At 42.6% G+C, this 16597-nt stretch overlaps 1 protein-coding gene across 2 annotated transcripts in view; it reads left to right on the top strand.

Annotated features, from left to right (window-relative positions):
• The window catches only part of Atp6v1c1 (ATPase H+ transporting V1 subunit C1), a 31054-nt gene extending 14722 nt beyond the window's left edge, over window positions 1-16332 (top strand). For both annotated transcript variants that reach the window (XM_021183022.2, XM_021183023.2), the window contains exons 4-13: window positions 685-770; window positions 1977-2071; window positions 3581-3672; window positions 5329-5427; window positions 7147-7215; window positions 10902-10994; window positions 11119-11212; window positions 12655-12752; window positions 14362-14488; window positions 15490-16332. In XM_021183022.2, coding sequence (XP_021038681.1) covers window positions 685-770; window positions 1977-2071; window positions 3581-3672; window positions 5329-5427; window positions 7147-7215; window positions 10902-10994; window positions 11119-11212; window positions 12655-12752; window positions 14362-14488; window positions 15490-15585 — 949 coding nt within the window. In that variant the 3' untranslated portion in view covers window positions 15586-16332. The remainder of the gene's footprint in view (window positions 1-684; window positions 771-1976; window positions 2072-3580; window positions 3673-5328; window positions 5428-7146; window positions 7216-10901; window positions 10995-11118; window positions 11213-12654; window positions 12753-14361; window positions 14489-15489) is intronic.
• The last annotated feature ends 265 nt before the right edge of the window (window positions 16333-16597 follow it).

A 16597-nucleotide genomic window follows, 5' to 3' on the forward strand; every position in this document is an offset into this window, starting at 1 on the left:
GTGAGTGACTGGAGGCATGGTTGTATGTAGAAGAGGTGAGTGACTGGAGGCATGGTTGTATGTAGAAGAGGTGAATGACTGGAAGCCATGGTTGTATGTAGAAGAGGTGAGTGACTGGAGGCATAGTTGTATGTAGAAGAGGTGAATGACTGGAAGCCATGGTTGTGTGTAGAAGAGGTGAGTGGCTGAGCCTTGCTGTATACCTGCTTTCTGTTTCCCAGTTCTTGTGGGGCTGAGGCATGAGGATTAGCTGTTTAAGCCAGCCTGCACTGTATAATGTCAGAACCGAGTTGGGGGGAAAGCCTCAAATGAGGTCAGGGACTTGCCCACTAAAATGAAAAAGCATGAAGGAGAAAAGATATCAAGTTATGTTGAGGGTTGTAATTCCACATGCAGCAGAGGATGGTCTTGAAGTTGATCCTTCTGCTTTCACCTTGAAAGTGCTAGGATTATAAGAATGTGCCACTGTGACCAGTTTTCCAGACTTTCTTTCTAGACTGAAACATTTTACATGTAGTCTCTATAAAACCCTACAGTTTTGCAGTTGCTTTTTGCACACAACCAAACCTTGATCCACTTTATTCTTTATGTTTTATATAAGGATTCATTGTATAGTATGATAGTCTATGTAACAAAGATTTTTTTTTTTTCAAAAAATGATGATTTTCTTTCTTAATTTCCCAGTGTGGTCAAGAAAGTGGCTCAGTACATGGCTGATGTGCTGGAGGACAGTAAAGATAAAGTTCAGGAGAACTTGCTGGCCAGCGGAGGTGAGCTCCTTAGTCATGATTCCTGGTTACTAGTGTGTAACATCGTGCTTAGAAACATCAGAAAGGACGGGAAATCACAGATGGGGGGCTGCTTTGGCAAGGCTCTGAGGGAGGGTATGACTGGTGATTCACTAGCTGCATCTGCCCCCTGGAACACAATTCCATGTTACTCTTAGGCGGTACATGTAGTGTTAGGTGCGGCATCAGGCCTCCTGCAGAAGCGCTGTTTCTTTAGCTCCGTCAGGAACTCCTTGCTGACTTAAAGCTGGACATCCCGTTAGATGCCTCCTGTTTTCCACTTAATAGTACCCAGGAAGTGATTGATTTTATTACATGGTAATGCTTCTTTTCCATTAAAGTTAGAGTATTGATGTCTTAGTACCCGTAATTTGTACATATCCATATCTATATATAGATATAGATATCTGCCTGCAGCTATAAGTTAATATTTATATTGAGCCTGCTCAGTGATGATGGCTTTATAAAGAAGATTTTTATTCATTTATTATTGATTTTAATTAATCAATTAATTAATTAATTTGTTTTTGAGACAGTCTCCTATTTCCTGACAGTTCCTAGTTCCTGGAACTCACTATGTAGAGTAGGCTGGACTTGAATTCAGGAAGTTCTCCTACCTTTACCTGGAATTAAAGTTGTTCACCACATCTAACAATATCACTTTTAAACATTCTAGTTTTCTGGGGCTGGATAGATGGCTCAGTGGTTAAGAGGGCATACTGCTCTTGTAGAATTTGAGTCCTGGCAGACACATTGGGTAGCTCATAACCACCTGTAATTCCAGCTTCAGGGAATATTTTTCTGGCCTCCTTCTGCAGGCACCTGCATTCATATTCACACACATGCCCTCTACCTCATGTACATGATTAAATAAATAAATCTTAAGTTCAGTGTTCTTCTAATCTCATTCACATTTATTTAATCAGGACCCTTTGGAAATCTTTGCCTGTGTTAAAAGCAAGCAAACTGTCAGGCATAGTGAGGCATGTCTTTAATCTCAACATTCAAGAGGTAGACACAGATGGATCTCTAAGTTAAAGGCCAGCCTTGTTTATAGAGTGAGTTCTAAAACAGCAGAGGCTACTCAGAGAAACTGTGTCTTGAAAGAATCTAAACAAACAAACAAACAAAACCCACAAGAAAATGCTGCTACTTCTCTTCAGTAATTAATTTATTGTCTTATTTCAGTTGACTTGGTTACTTACATAACAAGGTTCCAGTGGGATATGGCTAAATATCCAATCAAGCAGTCTCTGAAAAATATTTCTGAAATAATTGCCAAGGTAAGACACGAAGTGAGGCAGGTGGGCACACTGATTTATAGAAGATTTGTTTAAATTATGTATGTGCATGGATATGTGTCATATATATGTGTGTGTATACATATATACATACATGTTGCAGGAAATATTAAAAAATTGGCATCATCCCACACTATTCCCTGCTACTCGCTGCCCGCTGTTTTGCCGCCTCTAGGCTTGCCCCATCACGGTTCTCTTTCTGTGGATTCTGCTCCCATTCCCAGCCATCCACCCCTGTGGTCAGTGGTCCCAAATCTCAGTAACCTGGTAAAACCAAACTCTAGAAACTTTTAATCAACCAGATTTACATATCAATAGATTCTCAAGTCACAAGATGCCCATACAATAATTTCAGAGCCAATTGATAATGATACAAGTTGCCCACCTAGATTAGATAAGTTATCCCAATTATTCTATCCTTTGTGATATTCATAGCTCCCTGTGGCTATTTAAAGCCACATGGAATCTGGATCATCTTCCTCTTGTTCCATCTTCCTTCCTTCTCCTGTCTCTGTCTCTAAAACTCTTAGCTCCGTCTCCCCTTTCTCCGTCCAGTCACATGCTTCTTGTATTAATATTTAAATTGATTGGACAGGGAAGATTCTGCTATACACACACACACACATACACATACACACACACACACACAGAGAGAGAGAGAGAGAGAGAGAGAGAGAGAGAGAGAGATGAAATGCTTTTTAGGTTTTTCCTTTTTTAAACTTTTTTTCAATGTTTATTTTATGTGCATTGGTGTTTTGCTTGCACCCTTTGTGTGAGGGTGTCAGAACCCCTTAAACTGGAGGTAAAGGCGGGTGTGAGCTGTCATTTGGGTGCTAGGAATTAAACTGGGGTCCTCTAGAGGAGCAGCCAGCCAGTGCTCTTAGTTTTTGGGCCATCACTCCAGCCCCTTTGTTTTGTCTTTTGAGACAGGGTCTCTCTAGTAGTCCTGACTGTCCTTGAACTCAGGTTCTCCTACCTCTGCCGCCTGAGTGCTGGGATTAAAGGTGTGTGCCGTCATGTTTAGCCTTAGAAGGTTTTTTTTTTTTTTTTTTTTTAGTAATCTTCCACCTAGTGGGCTGGGTCACTTGATTTAGGAAGTAATGTGGCAATAGCAAGTAAATGAACTACATGGACTAATGTAGTACAAAAGATTCATAGGAAATTTGTTAATAATGAAGTTTGGGTTTTGTTAATAATGAAGTTTGGGTTTTGTTCTGTTTTGCTTTTGTTTGTTTGTTTGTTGAGACGGGGTTTCTCCGTAAAGCCCTGGCTGTCCTGGAACTCACTCTGTAGACCAGACAGGCCTAGAATTCACAGAAATCAAACTGCCTTTGACTCTCAAGTGGGATTAAAGGCAGTGAAGTTGATTATTTTTTAAATGTCCTTTTAAAGTTTTAGTGAAATCATATATTTTTATGCCAGAAAATATTTAAATTGTATTGGTAGAGGCAAACCTAGAAATAACTTGCCCGTTTTTCTTCTCTTTTGAAGGGAGTGACTCAGATCGATAATGACCTAAAGTCTCGGGCGTCTGCATACAACAACCTGAAAGGGAATCTTCAGAATTTAGAGCGAAAGAACGCGTAAGCTCTCAAGTCTTTGTGGATGCTAAATGTGTGTGTGTGTGTGGGGGGGGGGGTGGTGCATGCATGCATGTTGTGCGGGACACCATTAGGGTTTAGAAAGTTCTAGTTTGTGCTGTTTCTGTAATCAGAATGTTTTGTGGGGAGCTGGATGGATGGCTCAGCAGTTAGAGTTTTGGCTGCTCTTGCAGGGGACCCGAGTTGGTTCCCAGCACTCACGTGTAGCTGATACTTGTCTGTAACTTCATATCTAGGTGATCTGATTTCTTTTTCTAACCTCTGCAGGCTCCTGTATGTGTGCCATACATACACTTGAAAAATACACACATGAAAAATACTTTCTTATGATTTCTAAAGTATTTCATAGAGAAAGTTCATTAATTTTACAGAATTTGAACAATGAGAAGAGATCAGTGCTGCTGATTTATTAAACTGTTTATAAATTGACTTGTCACTTGAGCTATGGCTTAGTTCCTCTAATGCATTTGATGTTTTACTGAAATTTGTGTAAAATTAATTATTTTATCAATTTATTTATTACATAGCAATCACCTGCTGGTTCAAAGTTTTTTTTTTATGTAATAATCTGTGCTATAATGATTATTTTCTACTGTTTCTAGGTTTAGATTTTTTAAAGTATTAACTTGGAATCTTATTTGGTTGATCTTACAGTATTATTGCAAGTATAGTTTTAGGCTGTTTTGTTATTGGTAGTTTCCTTGTGTGTGTGTGTGTGTGTGTGTGTGTGTGTGTGTGTGTGTGTGGTATATTTGAGAGAATTGCACATGAGTCTGTGTGTGTACATGTGGAGAACAGGGGAGTCATCAGATTCCCTCCTGGTGTTAGCCACTTCTCGTAGTATTTGGGTTATAGGTGTGCATAGCTTGCTACGTGGATGCTGGAATCTGAACTCAGGTCTGCATGGTTGTGTAGCAAGTGCTCTTAACCACTGAGCCATCTTTCTAGCCGCCAAGTGTAGTTTTAAGTACATAGCTGTTCAAAGTTGTATCATCATCCAAGGAGAAAGCTGGATGGAGATGGTCTGTGGTACAAACAGGACAGGCATTTTCGTTATGAAAGACCAAATAGTATCACATGATATCTGGGGGAAGAGAGAAAGCAGAGGTTGTGCTCAGATGACATAATTTCATAATTACAGTGAACTAGACTCTGGGATCTGGTAACTCGTACTGTCCCAGCCAGGATATGTAATTAAGAGAAGAACCCAGCTATGGTAATTAAAATAAGCACAGAGTTGGACATTGATGTCAAACTTTGACAGGCATTGGCACTTCTTGGGTTGTAGGGATAGGATACATCTGGCTAACTATTGACTTCTTATATACATTTTTTTAAATTAAAAGTTTTTATTTTCTGTGTATTATTGTATGTATGTGGACCAAGTGCATGCCTAGGGCCCTTCCTTGGAGGTCAGAAGAAGGTGTCAGATCCCTGGCAGCTGAGCCACCGTGTGGGTGTTGGGAATTGAGTCGCCAGCTCTCCAGCCCCTAACTGTTGACTTCTTATGGAGCAAAACTGTTTCCTAAGACTCATGCCTCTGAGGTGCATTTTCCACAGGTCACCCTGCCCTTCTTTCCTTGGGCCACAGAAGCATTTGGACATGTACCCACCAGTGATTCTCTTCTTACTCTTCAGGGGAAGTTTGCTAACGCGAAGCCTGGCGGAAATCGTGAAGAAAGATGACTTTGTTCTTGATTCGGAGTATCTTGTCACATTGCTGGTGGTAGTTCCCAAGTATGTCTATTTCAAGAGTCCATAATGTCAACCACCTTTAATGCAAGCACTGAGGAGACAGAGGCAGGTGGATGTCTGTGAGTTCAAGGCCAGCCTGGTCTACAGAGTGAGTGCCAGGACAGCCAGGGCTACACAGAGAAACCCTGTCTCAAAAAAAAAAAAAAAAAAATACAGGGCTGGGCAGTCTTTTTGGCTTTGCCGCTCTTAAAACTGTGCTTTACCGTGGCAATTGGTTGTTAGAGCTGAAGCAGCCGCAGAGTCTGTGAACAGGCGAAGTAAAAACACTGTGCTTACTAACACAAATGCACATAGTTTGCTGACCTTTGGATCTAATAACCCTTTGAGGTCTCCCTTTGACTTCTGAATGAATGTTTGCTCCTGTGTAGTTTTGGAGAGTCTGTAAAGAGTAGAACTGAGTGGGTGGCTTGCACAGTGTGGCATACGCCTTTAATCCCAGCAGTGGGCGGGCAGGCTGAGGCAGACAGATCTCTGTGAGCTGAGGCTAGCCTAGGCTGAACGAGAGATTCCAGGCCTCCAGATACATGGTAAGACCCTGTTTCAAAACAAGGGCATAAAAGCCTGTGTTGGAGGGACAGTGGCCTCAGGTCCCTACACTGCTAACATCTCTGGGGATTCTAAGCTGAGACAGGCTACATTGTCTTTTTAGAATATCACTGCATGAAGCCTACCTTCTTTGTTCTGTATCTTATCTGGTTAGGGAATTGGGAATAAAAGAGAAACACTGGCTCCTAGAGGAGGATAGAGAGGAATATTAAGGGAATCAGTTTCCCTAATGGTGCCTGATTGGAGCATTTCTCCTCAGAGTGTAGGCTTTTGGATTTTTCTGTTTTTTGGTTTTTTTTGTTTTTTGTTTTTTTCTTTAGGGCTGTCCTTGAACTGGCACTATGGTCTGACTGGCTTGGGGCTTGCCCTGCTCCTGCCTTCACTTCCCAAGCACTGGAGTCACAGGCACACATACATCACTGTGCCCAGGGTGCAAAGCTTTGCTTCATGCTTTTCTTGCACAGTTGTTCCCTAGAACATTGGAACATGATATTTATTTAAAAAGTCCTATTTATATTTGCCCATATTTTTCTTACTTGGCTTTATTTTAAAATTGTGTTGAGAAATTTTCAGCTTTTTGTACCATAAGATGTAAACAAGACCCCCTGTAGATCACTTTACATAGTAAGCTACCTGTGTCTACCAACCTTTACTGTAAATCACACATATTTGTCTCTCCACACCCCAAAGCCAGGGGCCTTTCCAGAAAGCTGTTGCACAGTGTCCTAGCTACTTCCTGAGGTACGCCCTGCTTTCTGTAAAATAGGGTTTTAGTTAGCTTTTTGTAATGGCCACCAAATGGTAGTAATTTCCCATGGCCTCTTCTGTTTTTTAAATGAAGTATAAATTAATGTTTTCCAGCCATGCAGTGTAAAAATAATGTAGAATCTGTACTGGGCTTTGCCACGTTAACAAGCCAAGCTGTGCCTCTGTCGCAACAGTCCCTGGCTGTGCGGGGGAGGAGGGGTGCAGTCCAGGCTTCCTGCTTCATTCTGTGTTTGTGAGGCGCTCTCAGTAGGAGACTGATGTTTTGCTACACATAAGATGTGCTTTATTGGAGCCACATTTCCCATGTGTCCCATGTTTTCTCTTCCTGGACATGGCAGAAATGGGACTTGTCTTTCCTTCCTGATGTTTATTGTGTCTTTTCTGCAGGCTGAACCACAATGACTGGATCAAGCAGTATGAAACGCTCGCAGAAATGGTAGTACCAAGGTCAAGCAAGTAAGTAGCCATCTTGCAACAGTGCTTTGTTTCCTACAAGTCTTCCAACAGCTTGTGGGATTAGGAAATCTCTTTGTGGTCTGTGTTTCCTTTGCAGTAAATCTGTAATTTTAGGGCCCTTGTTTTTACTTCATAAATGTCAACTCTAGTTATCATCATTTCAGATCTAGAAGGGAGTGGCATACCTGGCTTGACCCCTCATTTTCATAGATGGAGGTGTGAGGACTGTTAAGGTGAGGCCAGAGTCACACTTACGGGGAAGATGATGGCAGGGCCAGGGCCAGCCATGGGCTTAAGGAGCAGGGCCAGGGCCAACCATGGGGCTTCTGCTACATCTTGCTGCCTCCTTGAAGCTTCCATCCACTGTTGCTGTGTCTCCTCTAGGAATTAAGTCTTCATTTACCTAGCAAAGGAGTCACATCAGGCAGCTCCTGGAATGTGTGGACCTTCAAATTTTGTTTGAGCAGATGATGGGGCCAGATCTGCATAGTCTTTAAAAAGCCACAGAATGCTTGCCTTTTTAGTAAGCATTTTGAGTTATGAGTTTAATGTGCATTGTCTGTTTGTTAGTTACAGCAGTGCTGTGAGGCACTTTAGCCAGCTAATTTCTTCATAGGATAGGAGGCTATGTTTAAGTGGTCTAAAGCACATGGTTTTCAAGTGCCCAATGGCAAGGCAAGGTAGGGCTGACAATGGTTTTGTAGCTTGTGACCTAGGTCATCAGTCTGTGGCCAGTTATTGCTGCATGAGATGCCTTGTTAAAGAGAAGGTATCAAAGACAGTGAGAAAGTGAACTTAGTAAGATCAGGCCAGAAGTTCTTTCTTTTCCAGCTCATTGTGCCATACGGAGTTAGTTTGGTATAATGGAAAATCATGGACCCTATTGATAGTTCTTCTTCTAATTTGCCGTGTGACCTGGGTATGTCTTTGAACTTTTGGGTCCCACTGTCTTTTCTCAAATGTCAAAGAAGTTAGGAAGTTAGTTTAAGACGTGATAGAGTATATAAAACATAAGGTACCATTGACATTTGACAAGTATTGAGAAATAAGTCACAAATCTGAGCTCATTGTGATTTTCCCCCTGTATTTGAAGTAATACCCTTTATTAAAGCCAACTCTTCACATGGCAAACTGAAGACAGTGGTTGCATCTTAACATGCAGTCTCATCTGGGCTGTAGTAACTTCTCTACATCATTTGAGCTCAGAGGCCAACACAGTATTCTGGAAGCAGGTATCCAGGAGGAGGGTGAGGCTCAATGCACAGTGTCCTCTAGTGGTAGACATGCAAAAGTCAGGCTTCGGGGTTGGGTGGGGGACTGTATAGGTCAGTGAATAAGCTCTGATTTTGAAAGGACTTTATACCATTTCAGAGAGTTAGGTCGTTTGCTAATCACTTTAATAATTTAAAGGAAGGATAGTAAAATCCAGGCAGTACTTGTCCTAATGGCCTTTTGGATCCCCAACCCCACCTCACAGTGTAAAGTGCATTTGGCATCAATGTCCATGGAGAACATAGAGCTAGCCAAGTAGCAATGGGTAGAGCATATAGTTCACACAAGCCATCTAGGCCTTCAGAGTACTGCTCTGGCACCCACTATTCAGGAAGGAACTCTGGCTTGATGAAGATTTTTGTTTGGCTTGTAGCTAACATTTTCCATTTTGGGTGTGTGGTGTTGGGGGGTAAACCCAGAACTTGGCACATAGTAGGCAAGTAGCCTGCTCCGATCCTCATCTTGGTTAACTAAAATTTTAGTTACCCCGAGGTAGTTATTGTTTCAAGCCTTTACTCAAATTAAGTAAATTAGATATGGGTAGTAGGGTTGGAGAGATGGCTCAGTGGTCAAGAACATTGGCTGCTCTTCCAGTGGACCTGTGTTCAATTCCTAGTGCCTACATGGCAGCTCATTACTGCCTGAAATTCCAGTTTTAAAGGCTCTGCTACCATCACACAAACATTCACGCAGGCAAACATCATAGTGATGGGGTTAGAGTTGGCTTAGCAGTTAAGAGCATTGGCTATTCTTGCAGAGGATCCAGGTTTGGTTCCAGCACTACAGGGTAGCTCACAATCACCTGTAACTTAAGTTACATTGGAGGTCTCTTCTGATCTCCAATGGTAACACACACACACACACACACACACACGATGCACAGACATATATCCAGGCAAACACCAGTACTCAAAATAGAAATAAATATTAAAAACAAAAAAGATAGTATCACTTGATCATCTGCCCGCCCGCCCTCCTTCCCTTCCTTCTTTTTATTTCTATTGAGACAGTTTCTCATGCAGCCCAGGCTGGCCTGAACTCATACTTTGCCTGTTTCTTTGTCTTAAGGGCTGTATGTTCCACCAGGCCAAGCTTGACATATGTGTAGCTAGGTCTGGTTTGGGGCTCATGATCCTTTCAACTCTGCCTCCCAAGGGCTGAGTAATACCACCTTACCTAGATAGTGCATACGTGGGTACCATCTTACCTAGATTTTGGGTTCCTTTTGAGAAAGATTCTCTTTCTGTAGTGCAGGCTAGCTTAGAATTCACTCTGTGGCCCCGGCTGGCCTTGTACTCCTAATGAGCTTCATGGCTCAGATTCCCAAGTGTTGGGGTCACAGGTGTGATCCGTCACGTCCAGGTTTGTTTGTTTTCAACTGATATTCTTAAATTTGAAAGATTCTTTTATGAGTGGTGTGTGTGTGTGTGTGTGTGTACACATGTGTACCATGCGCATGCCTGGTGCCCAGGGATGTCAAAGAAGGCATTGGTTCCCCTGAAACTGTAGTTATGAATCTGGGAACCCAACCTCAACCTGCTCTTTAACTGCTGAGCCATCTCTCCAGCTCTCATTCAAACCCTTTCTGTGGCTCACTGTCCACCTGAGTTTGGAAGGCACTGGGAACAAGAACTAGGTGATCATTTCATAGGGCGGCTTAGGGAAGGAGGTGTCAGTGTTCTGAATCAGGAGCACTTCACTGATGATGGCGGTGAGGCCCTCCCTGTCCTGTGCTGTGGAGGTGGCCTCAAGTGACTGACTGGCTGATTGGTCAAGAGCCAGGGCAGATTTAGTTCTTAAAGCCAGCCTTTAGGTGAGCTCTGTAGTTAGCACATGAAGTTACTGGACGGATGAGGAGTTCACTAGGCTTCTGGGGAAAATGAAACTTAAAATACTTGTCTAATTTTATTTTATTTTATTTTTAAAAGAAAGCATTTAAATTCCTCAAGAACCCTCAGTTTCATCAGTCTTACTTCTGGTTTTAGAATCACCATATTATAAATAAATACTATGGGCTGGAGAGGTGGCTCAGTGGTTAGGAGAGTACCTGGGTTCTGATTGGGGGTGTGGTGGGTGGGGAGACAGGAGTTGATAGCAGCCCAGAGTGGTTGAGGCAGACCCTGGTGAGCCGGCTGGATTAGACTGGAAAGAGGAAGAATAGTTCATGAGACAAGAAGAGACAATTTGACCAAGCAGACTGGTGCTAGAAGTTGAACAGCACGCTCCAGAGTGTGAGCAGATAACTTTGTTAGCTTGGAGGTGTGGTAGAGGGTGTGAAGGCCTGTCTGTCAGGAGTGCCCATTGTCTTTCCCGTTGGAGGTGGTGCAGATGAAGTGAGGTGAGGGCTCCTTCCCATCCTGTTTCTGAATTCCACCGTTTAAGTATAGCGCTTAAAATGACTTTTCCCCCTTTAGTGTTCTTTCAGAGGACCAAGACAGTTATCTTTGTAACGTCACCTTGTTTAGAAAAGCAGTTGATGATTTCAGACACAAAGCCAGAGAAAACAAGTAAGTCTATATCTGTCTAATCGGTCTCATGTATATACAGAGATGTATATATATATATATATTTTAAATGTGGTGGCTTGGCTATATATGGTGTAGACAAATTTGGTTTTTCCTCCACATTTAGGTTCATAGTTCGTGACTTCCAGTATAACGAGGAGGAGATGAAAGCAGATAAAGAAGAAATGACCAGGCTGTCTACTGACAAGAAGAAGCAGTTTGTACGTGTCCTTCCTCAGTGTTGTCAGTATGCAGCAGAGGGTGAAGCAGTACTGCTGTCTCTGACTAGGATTTGAGTTCCTTTACTATCCTACTCTTTTGAGACGGGGTTTCATCCCATGGTCCAGGTGGAATGCACTGTGTGGCCCAGGGCCGTCTGGAGCTCGGGAACTCTCCTGCCTCTGCTTTATAGTGTAGGGGTTACAGGCAGCCAGCAAGTGCCAGGTCCCTCTGTCAGCATTCCCACAGCAGGGCTGTGTGTCCATGCCTGCCTCACCCCCTTTACACCTTAGGCCCCACCCCTGAGCCGCAGCCTCCTTTTGTAGTCTCTTCATTGGATTTCTTTTAGAGCTTATTTTGCTTTTGAGTCTTGGAAAATGGAAAAATACATTCTGGGGATACTGAAAGGGGAGGAAAATATGAAAATGCAATTTATAATTTGGTGCTAGAAAAATGTAAGTGTTGGGACTGAAGATGTAGTTCAGTAGAGTGCTTACCTAGCGTGCACAAAGCCACAGTGCCACAGTGACAAACACTGGTTGTGGGAGGCACACCCTGTAATCCAACACTGGGGGAAGAGCAGAGGGTCAGGGAGTTCTAGGTCATCCTTGGTTACATGAGAGCTTGTCTCAAAGGTAATGAAGATGTACAGTTAAATATGTGTCGATCCCCAGCAGCTCAGGGCTGTGTATAAGAAGGAGATGCCTGTGGCAGCTCCTCCCAGGCCAGCCCAGGCTTTCCTCAGACACCAGGGAACAGTCTTAACCCTGCACAGCTGCACAACCACACTTACACCACTGACTGCTCTGCTTCCTAGCAGGCAGATGTCACATGCTGTGTGCCTCGCAGCTCAGAGAGCAGACATTTCGATCAGAGCTTATTGTATCCTCTTGGCCTAAACATAGTTGCTTGGTACATCCAAATGATCCTAAGTTAGGCGTTAAGTCAATGATGTCTTGGTAGGTGGACAGGAAGAGGTATTGTTTGACATCTTTGAAGAAGTTCTTAAATTGTACTAAAGACTTAAGTTCAACAAGAGCTTGCATTGCATAGAATCAGGAAAGTATAAATCATGAGCAGGTTTCAGAGACTCTGGATGGGAATGGCTGTGCTCCTGAGAAGTTGCAGGTTGGCTTCTCTGCTAGTGTGTTAAGAATGTTGAGTATCATAGTGTGCTCGAGTGTTTGTGCTACAGCTTTCAAGTCCACTTTGAACTGCTTTCATGAAGGCATGTTCCTTTTGCTGTACCTAGTTCACTCTAGAGTCTGCTGAGGCTACTGAGTAGGGACTTACCCTTTCATTTAAGAGCATGGTAAGCTAATTGTATCCAGTATAATAATTGAAACTTTCATATTGTGGCTAATCACTTAAAAAAAATATCTGACTTGTCTAACTGCCATTTGAAAACCAAATTTGTGGTAATTTTGTGTTTCTCTTTTCAAAGGGACCACTTGTGCGGTGGCTTAAAGTGAATTTCAGTGAGGCGTTTATTGCGTGGATTCATATAAAAGCATTACGGGTTTTTGTGGAATCTGTTTTAAGGTAAGAAAGTTAATGGAGAAAGCTGGAGTCGCAGAGTTTGGTGTGTCTCTTTCATGACCCAGTCCAGCCTTATGAAGGTGATTTGGAGCAGCCAAAGAGCCAGTTAGGAGGGGCGTGGCTGTCGGGGTCACACAGCTTGTCGAGTGCATCTTTATCTGGTTCTTTAACATCAGGTTCAGGAAGGTGACCCACACTGCTCTGTCTTTCACATTTAGTCATGTCCTGTTTAAAGAGAGTCGGTCTGAGCAGTTAGCGATTTCATTGTGGGGCACACACATTGTACTGTGTTGTTATGTGTAGTTGGTGTACGAATCAGTTGCTCACCATGGCCACTTGTTTTGTTTGATGTAGTCTCTCTAGGCTGACCTGGAGCTCAATTTTACCGTAGGCTGGCTCAAACTTTGATCTTCCTGCCTCAGCCTCCTAAGTGCAGGTCTGTGCTGTCACGTATGCTCCACATGGCCTCTTGGTGCTGACCAGTATGTGGAACTTCCCTGGAGGGGCAGGTTTGTGTACTCCAGCTCCCCCATAAACCCAGGACTACCCTGCAGTGAAGAGCTCTAGGCTAAGAAATGTTGAACTCCATTGTAATTGGGGGAGCACCACCATTTGTGTTTGCCTGTGTGTCATCTGTGTACCACAGTGCCTGTGAGGTCCAGAAGAGCCATTAGATCCTCTGGAACTGGAGGTACAGACAGTTGGTAGCTGCTCTGTGGGTGTGGGAATTGAACCCAGGTCCTCTGGCTGCTCTTAACCACTGAGCCATCTCACCCGCTTCATGGAAACACCATTAGTTTTGTGGTTCTTGGTTCACTAAATATATCAGTATGTGAACATGATTTGTAGTTAATTGCAAAAAGAATTTTAAGATATTAGCCACATTGGGAATGGCAGTACACACCTTTAATCCCAGCAGGTAGAAAGTAGAGGCAGGCAGATCTCTGGGTTCAAGGCCAGCCTGGTTTACACAGTTAGTGAAATCTGTCTTTAAAATACAATGCCAGCGTTTGTTTAAAATGAAGATTTTTCAGATATTTTGCATGTAGTTTCATGTACAGTATAGATCTGTCTTGTGACCCTCTACACACTATAATCATTTAGAGACGTGTATGCAGCCATGCCCCTCAGTTTTAAGTTTTAAATTTCAAGTGCTTATAGTAGGCATGGAAAATCTCAGCTTTTAAGTACAAACAGATCTTTTATCCATAGATTGTCTTTACATACTGGCATATTCATAGATTATTGTGAAATTGAATACTAATTAATTCCTAGTGATTGGCTTTGTCTGGTTTTCTTCCTCTACAGCCTAGATTAACCTTAAGCTTGTACAACCCCTGCCTCAGCCTCCCCAGTGTTGGGCAGGCCTGAGCTCACACCCCATGAAGTGGCTCGCTTTTTACTGAAAGGGCACTAATGGGCTTGGAGGTTTGTGTTTCCGTGCTAGTGGAAGCGTCTGTGGCTGGTGGCAGACCTGGAAAGGGAGTATTTAACACAGAACACACTGTGTCCATGAAGAGAGAAGGGGGACGCTGTTTGCTCTACAAGGAAAATGGCTCTCTGTGTTTGCTTTCTGTGCTTGTCCTGTACACTGTCTCTGTCGCTCTTTAAGGTACGGCTTGCCGGTGAACTTCCAAGCAATGCTCCTTCAGCCGAATAAGAAGTCAGTGAAGAAGCTAAGAGAAGTGCTGCACGAGTTGTACAAGCATCTCGACAGCAGTGCGGCTGCCATCATTGACGTGAGTGCACCTTAGCCTAGGGCAGTAGGACTTGGGAGATGGAGAAAAGACTGCATGAGGATTCTCAGAAAGGATGGCAGAGATGCGCGGACACCAGGCCACTTGTGTCCCCTGAGCATCCCCCTTTTTTAGGTAAACGTTCTATGGCTGTATATACTAGCTGCAGCTGTTCTGGGTATTTCTAGAAGCTCATCATTGTTTTGTTATATGTATCAGATATTTATAGTTGCAGACGTTCAGGAACAACCAATGTTCTAAATGTTTTTAAAAATTGTAGATTGTGGACAGGAAGGAAATATGAAATTATTTCAGTTTTGTTTTGTAGAAGTAATAGTAGATTAGCAATTTATGTTTGTATTTATTTTGCAAGGGCGTATGTGTGTACGTGTGTGTGTGTATGAATATCATTTCACTGTATTCTTGGGCTTTGATTTACAGTTTAAATTTCACAGATCTTGCTGGTTTTCTCTGTAGTTTATGATCTTGTGTATAGGAAAAATGAAAAATTAGTTTCCTTGATAAGAGAATATGTAGGAAATGACTTGATATCTTAAGAGAATATGTAGGAAATGACTTGATATCTTAAGAGAATATGTAGGAAATGACTTGATATCTTAAGATCGTGGAGAAACTAAGACTCCTAAGTCTTTGGTACAAATTTTGCTCTCACTAAATTCTTACAAGGTACAAATAGACCTGGAGTTGGTTTATTTAGATACTGCGTTGTGAAAGCCTTGTGTCCTAGACCCAAGATTTAAAAAGTTACCTCTTGCAGTTCCACACAATAAACCGGGAAAGTCATGGTTCAGTCAGTCAGATAGGCTTTGGGGCAGAGCCCGCCTGGCCTTCCCTCTCAGTGACTCAGCAGGCTTAGGCTCTTCCAGTTCTTACAGCTAAGTGAATACTTAGATTAAATCCGTGTAAATGCATGACTTCAGCCAGACGAGGTGTCCATAAAAGACCTTGTAAGTAGCTGACTGATGTTTGTGGTTTTTCTGCAGGCTCCCATGGATATCCCTGGCCTAAACCTGAGTCAACAGGAATACTACCCCTATGTGTACTACAAGATCGATTGCAACCTGCTGGAATTCAAGTAAACCGAGCTCCTCCCAGTCAGTCCTGGCCTTGTGTTGGTGTTGCTCACACCAGTAACTCTCATAACTCTCACGCCCTCTGCTTGCTCCTCCCCTTCTCCTCCCCCTAGATGAATTTCTCATGTGGTCCATATCTCAACATTTGCTTTTTAAAGAAAAAAATATATATATTGTTTCTTTTTATTGATCAGGTCTGTAAATGTGTACTGAAAAAAATCAGAGTTTATTTATAAATAGAATAGTTTATTTAAAGAGGTATTTTCCTCCTTGATATCATGGTATGCATAATTATGTGTGTTACTGTTGTGCACAGCCTTGTTTACAGGGAATGGTCTACGCATACCATTTCATTCACTGTATTAGTAGGCATAGCTGTTGAGTAGTTACTAAGTTGTGATGTAGTGCTATGTGACAACATTCAGGTGTGTGCTTTTGGAATGTTCTAACTATCTTGTCAGCACTGTTGACACCCACAGGACAGAATAAAAGAACCTGTGCCCACTGTGCTGTGTGTGACTTGAGAGGCTCCAGGGAGCCACAGCCTCCTGGGCTGCTTCAGGGGCTCACTGCGGCTGAGCTCTGAGCATTCCTGTCTGACTTGCATAGGATTTAGTTGTGCCAAATTTGGGTCAGAGCACAAATCAGAAGGTTATTTTTCCAACACATGGTGATATTTATATTTGGACACTGGGCGTTTAGCTCTCTTAAATAAGAAGTGGGACCAGTTTTGAATAAAGTGTAGCAAAACTATGCAGTGCTAGTCATTTATTTTGTCTAAGTCTTTACGTTTTTTTTTTTTTTTTTTTTTGATGTCAATAATCACAAAGGCCTCACTTTTACTTTGCCTTTCTGGTACGGTCCCTGAAGTGAACAACTTGACATAAAATTTAGAAAGAACTCAGGGTGGAGTTGAGGGAACACTGTACTCCTGTAAGTCACACAGCTTTGTGAGTGGAGAGCTAGTCTGCACTGCCCTATCCTTTAGAAAATCAGCCGTCAGCAGCTTTGCTATTTG

This window comes from Mus caroli, chromosome 15, assembly GCF_900094665.2.
Source record: "Mus caroli chromosome 15, CAROLI_EIJ_v1.1, whole genome shotgun sequence".
Lineage (NCBI taxonomy): Eukaryota > Metazoa > Chordata > Mammalia > Rodentia > Muridae > Mus > Mus caroli.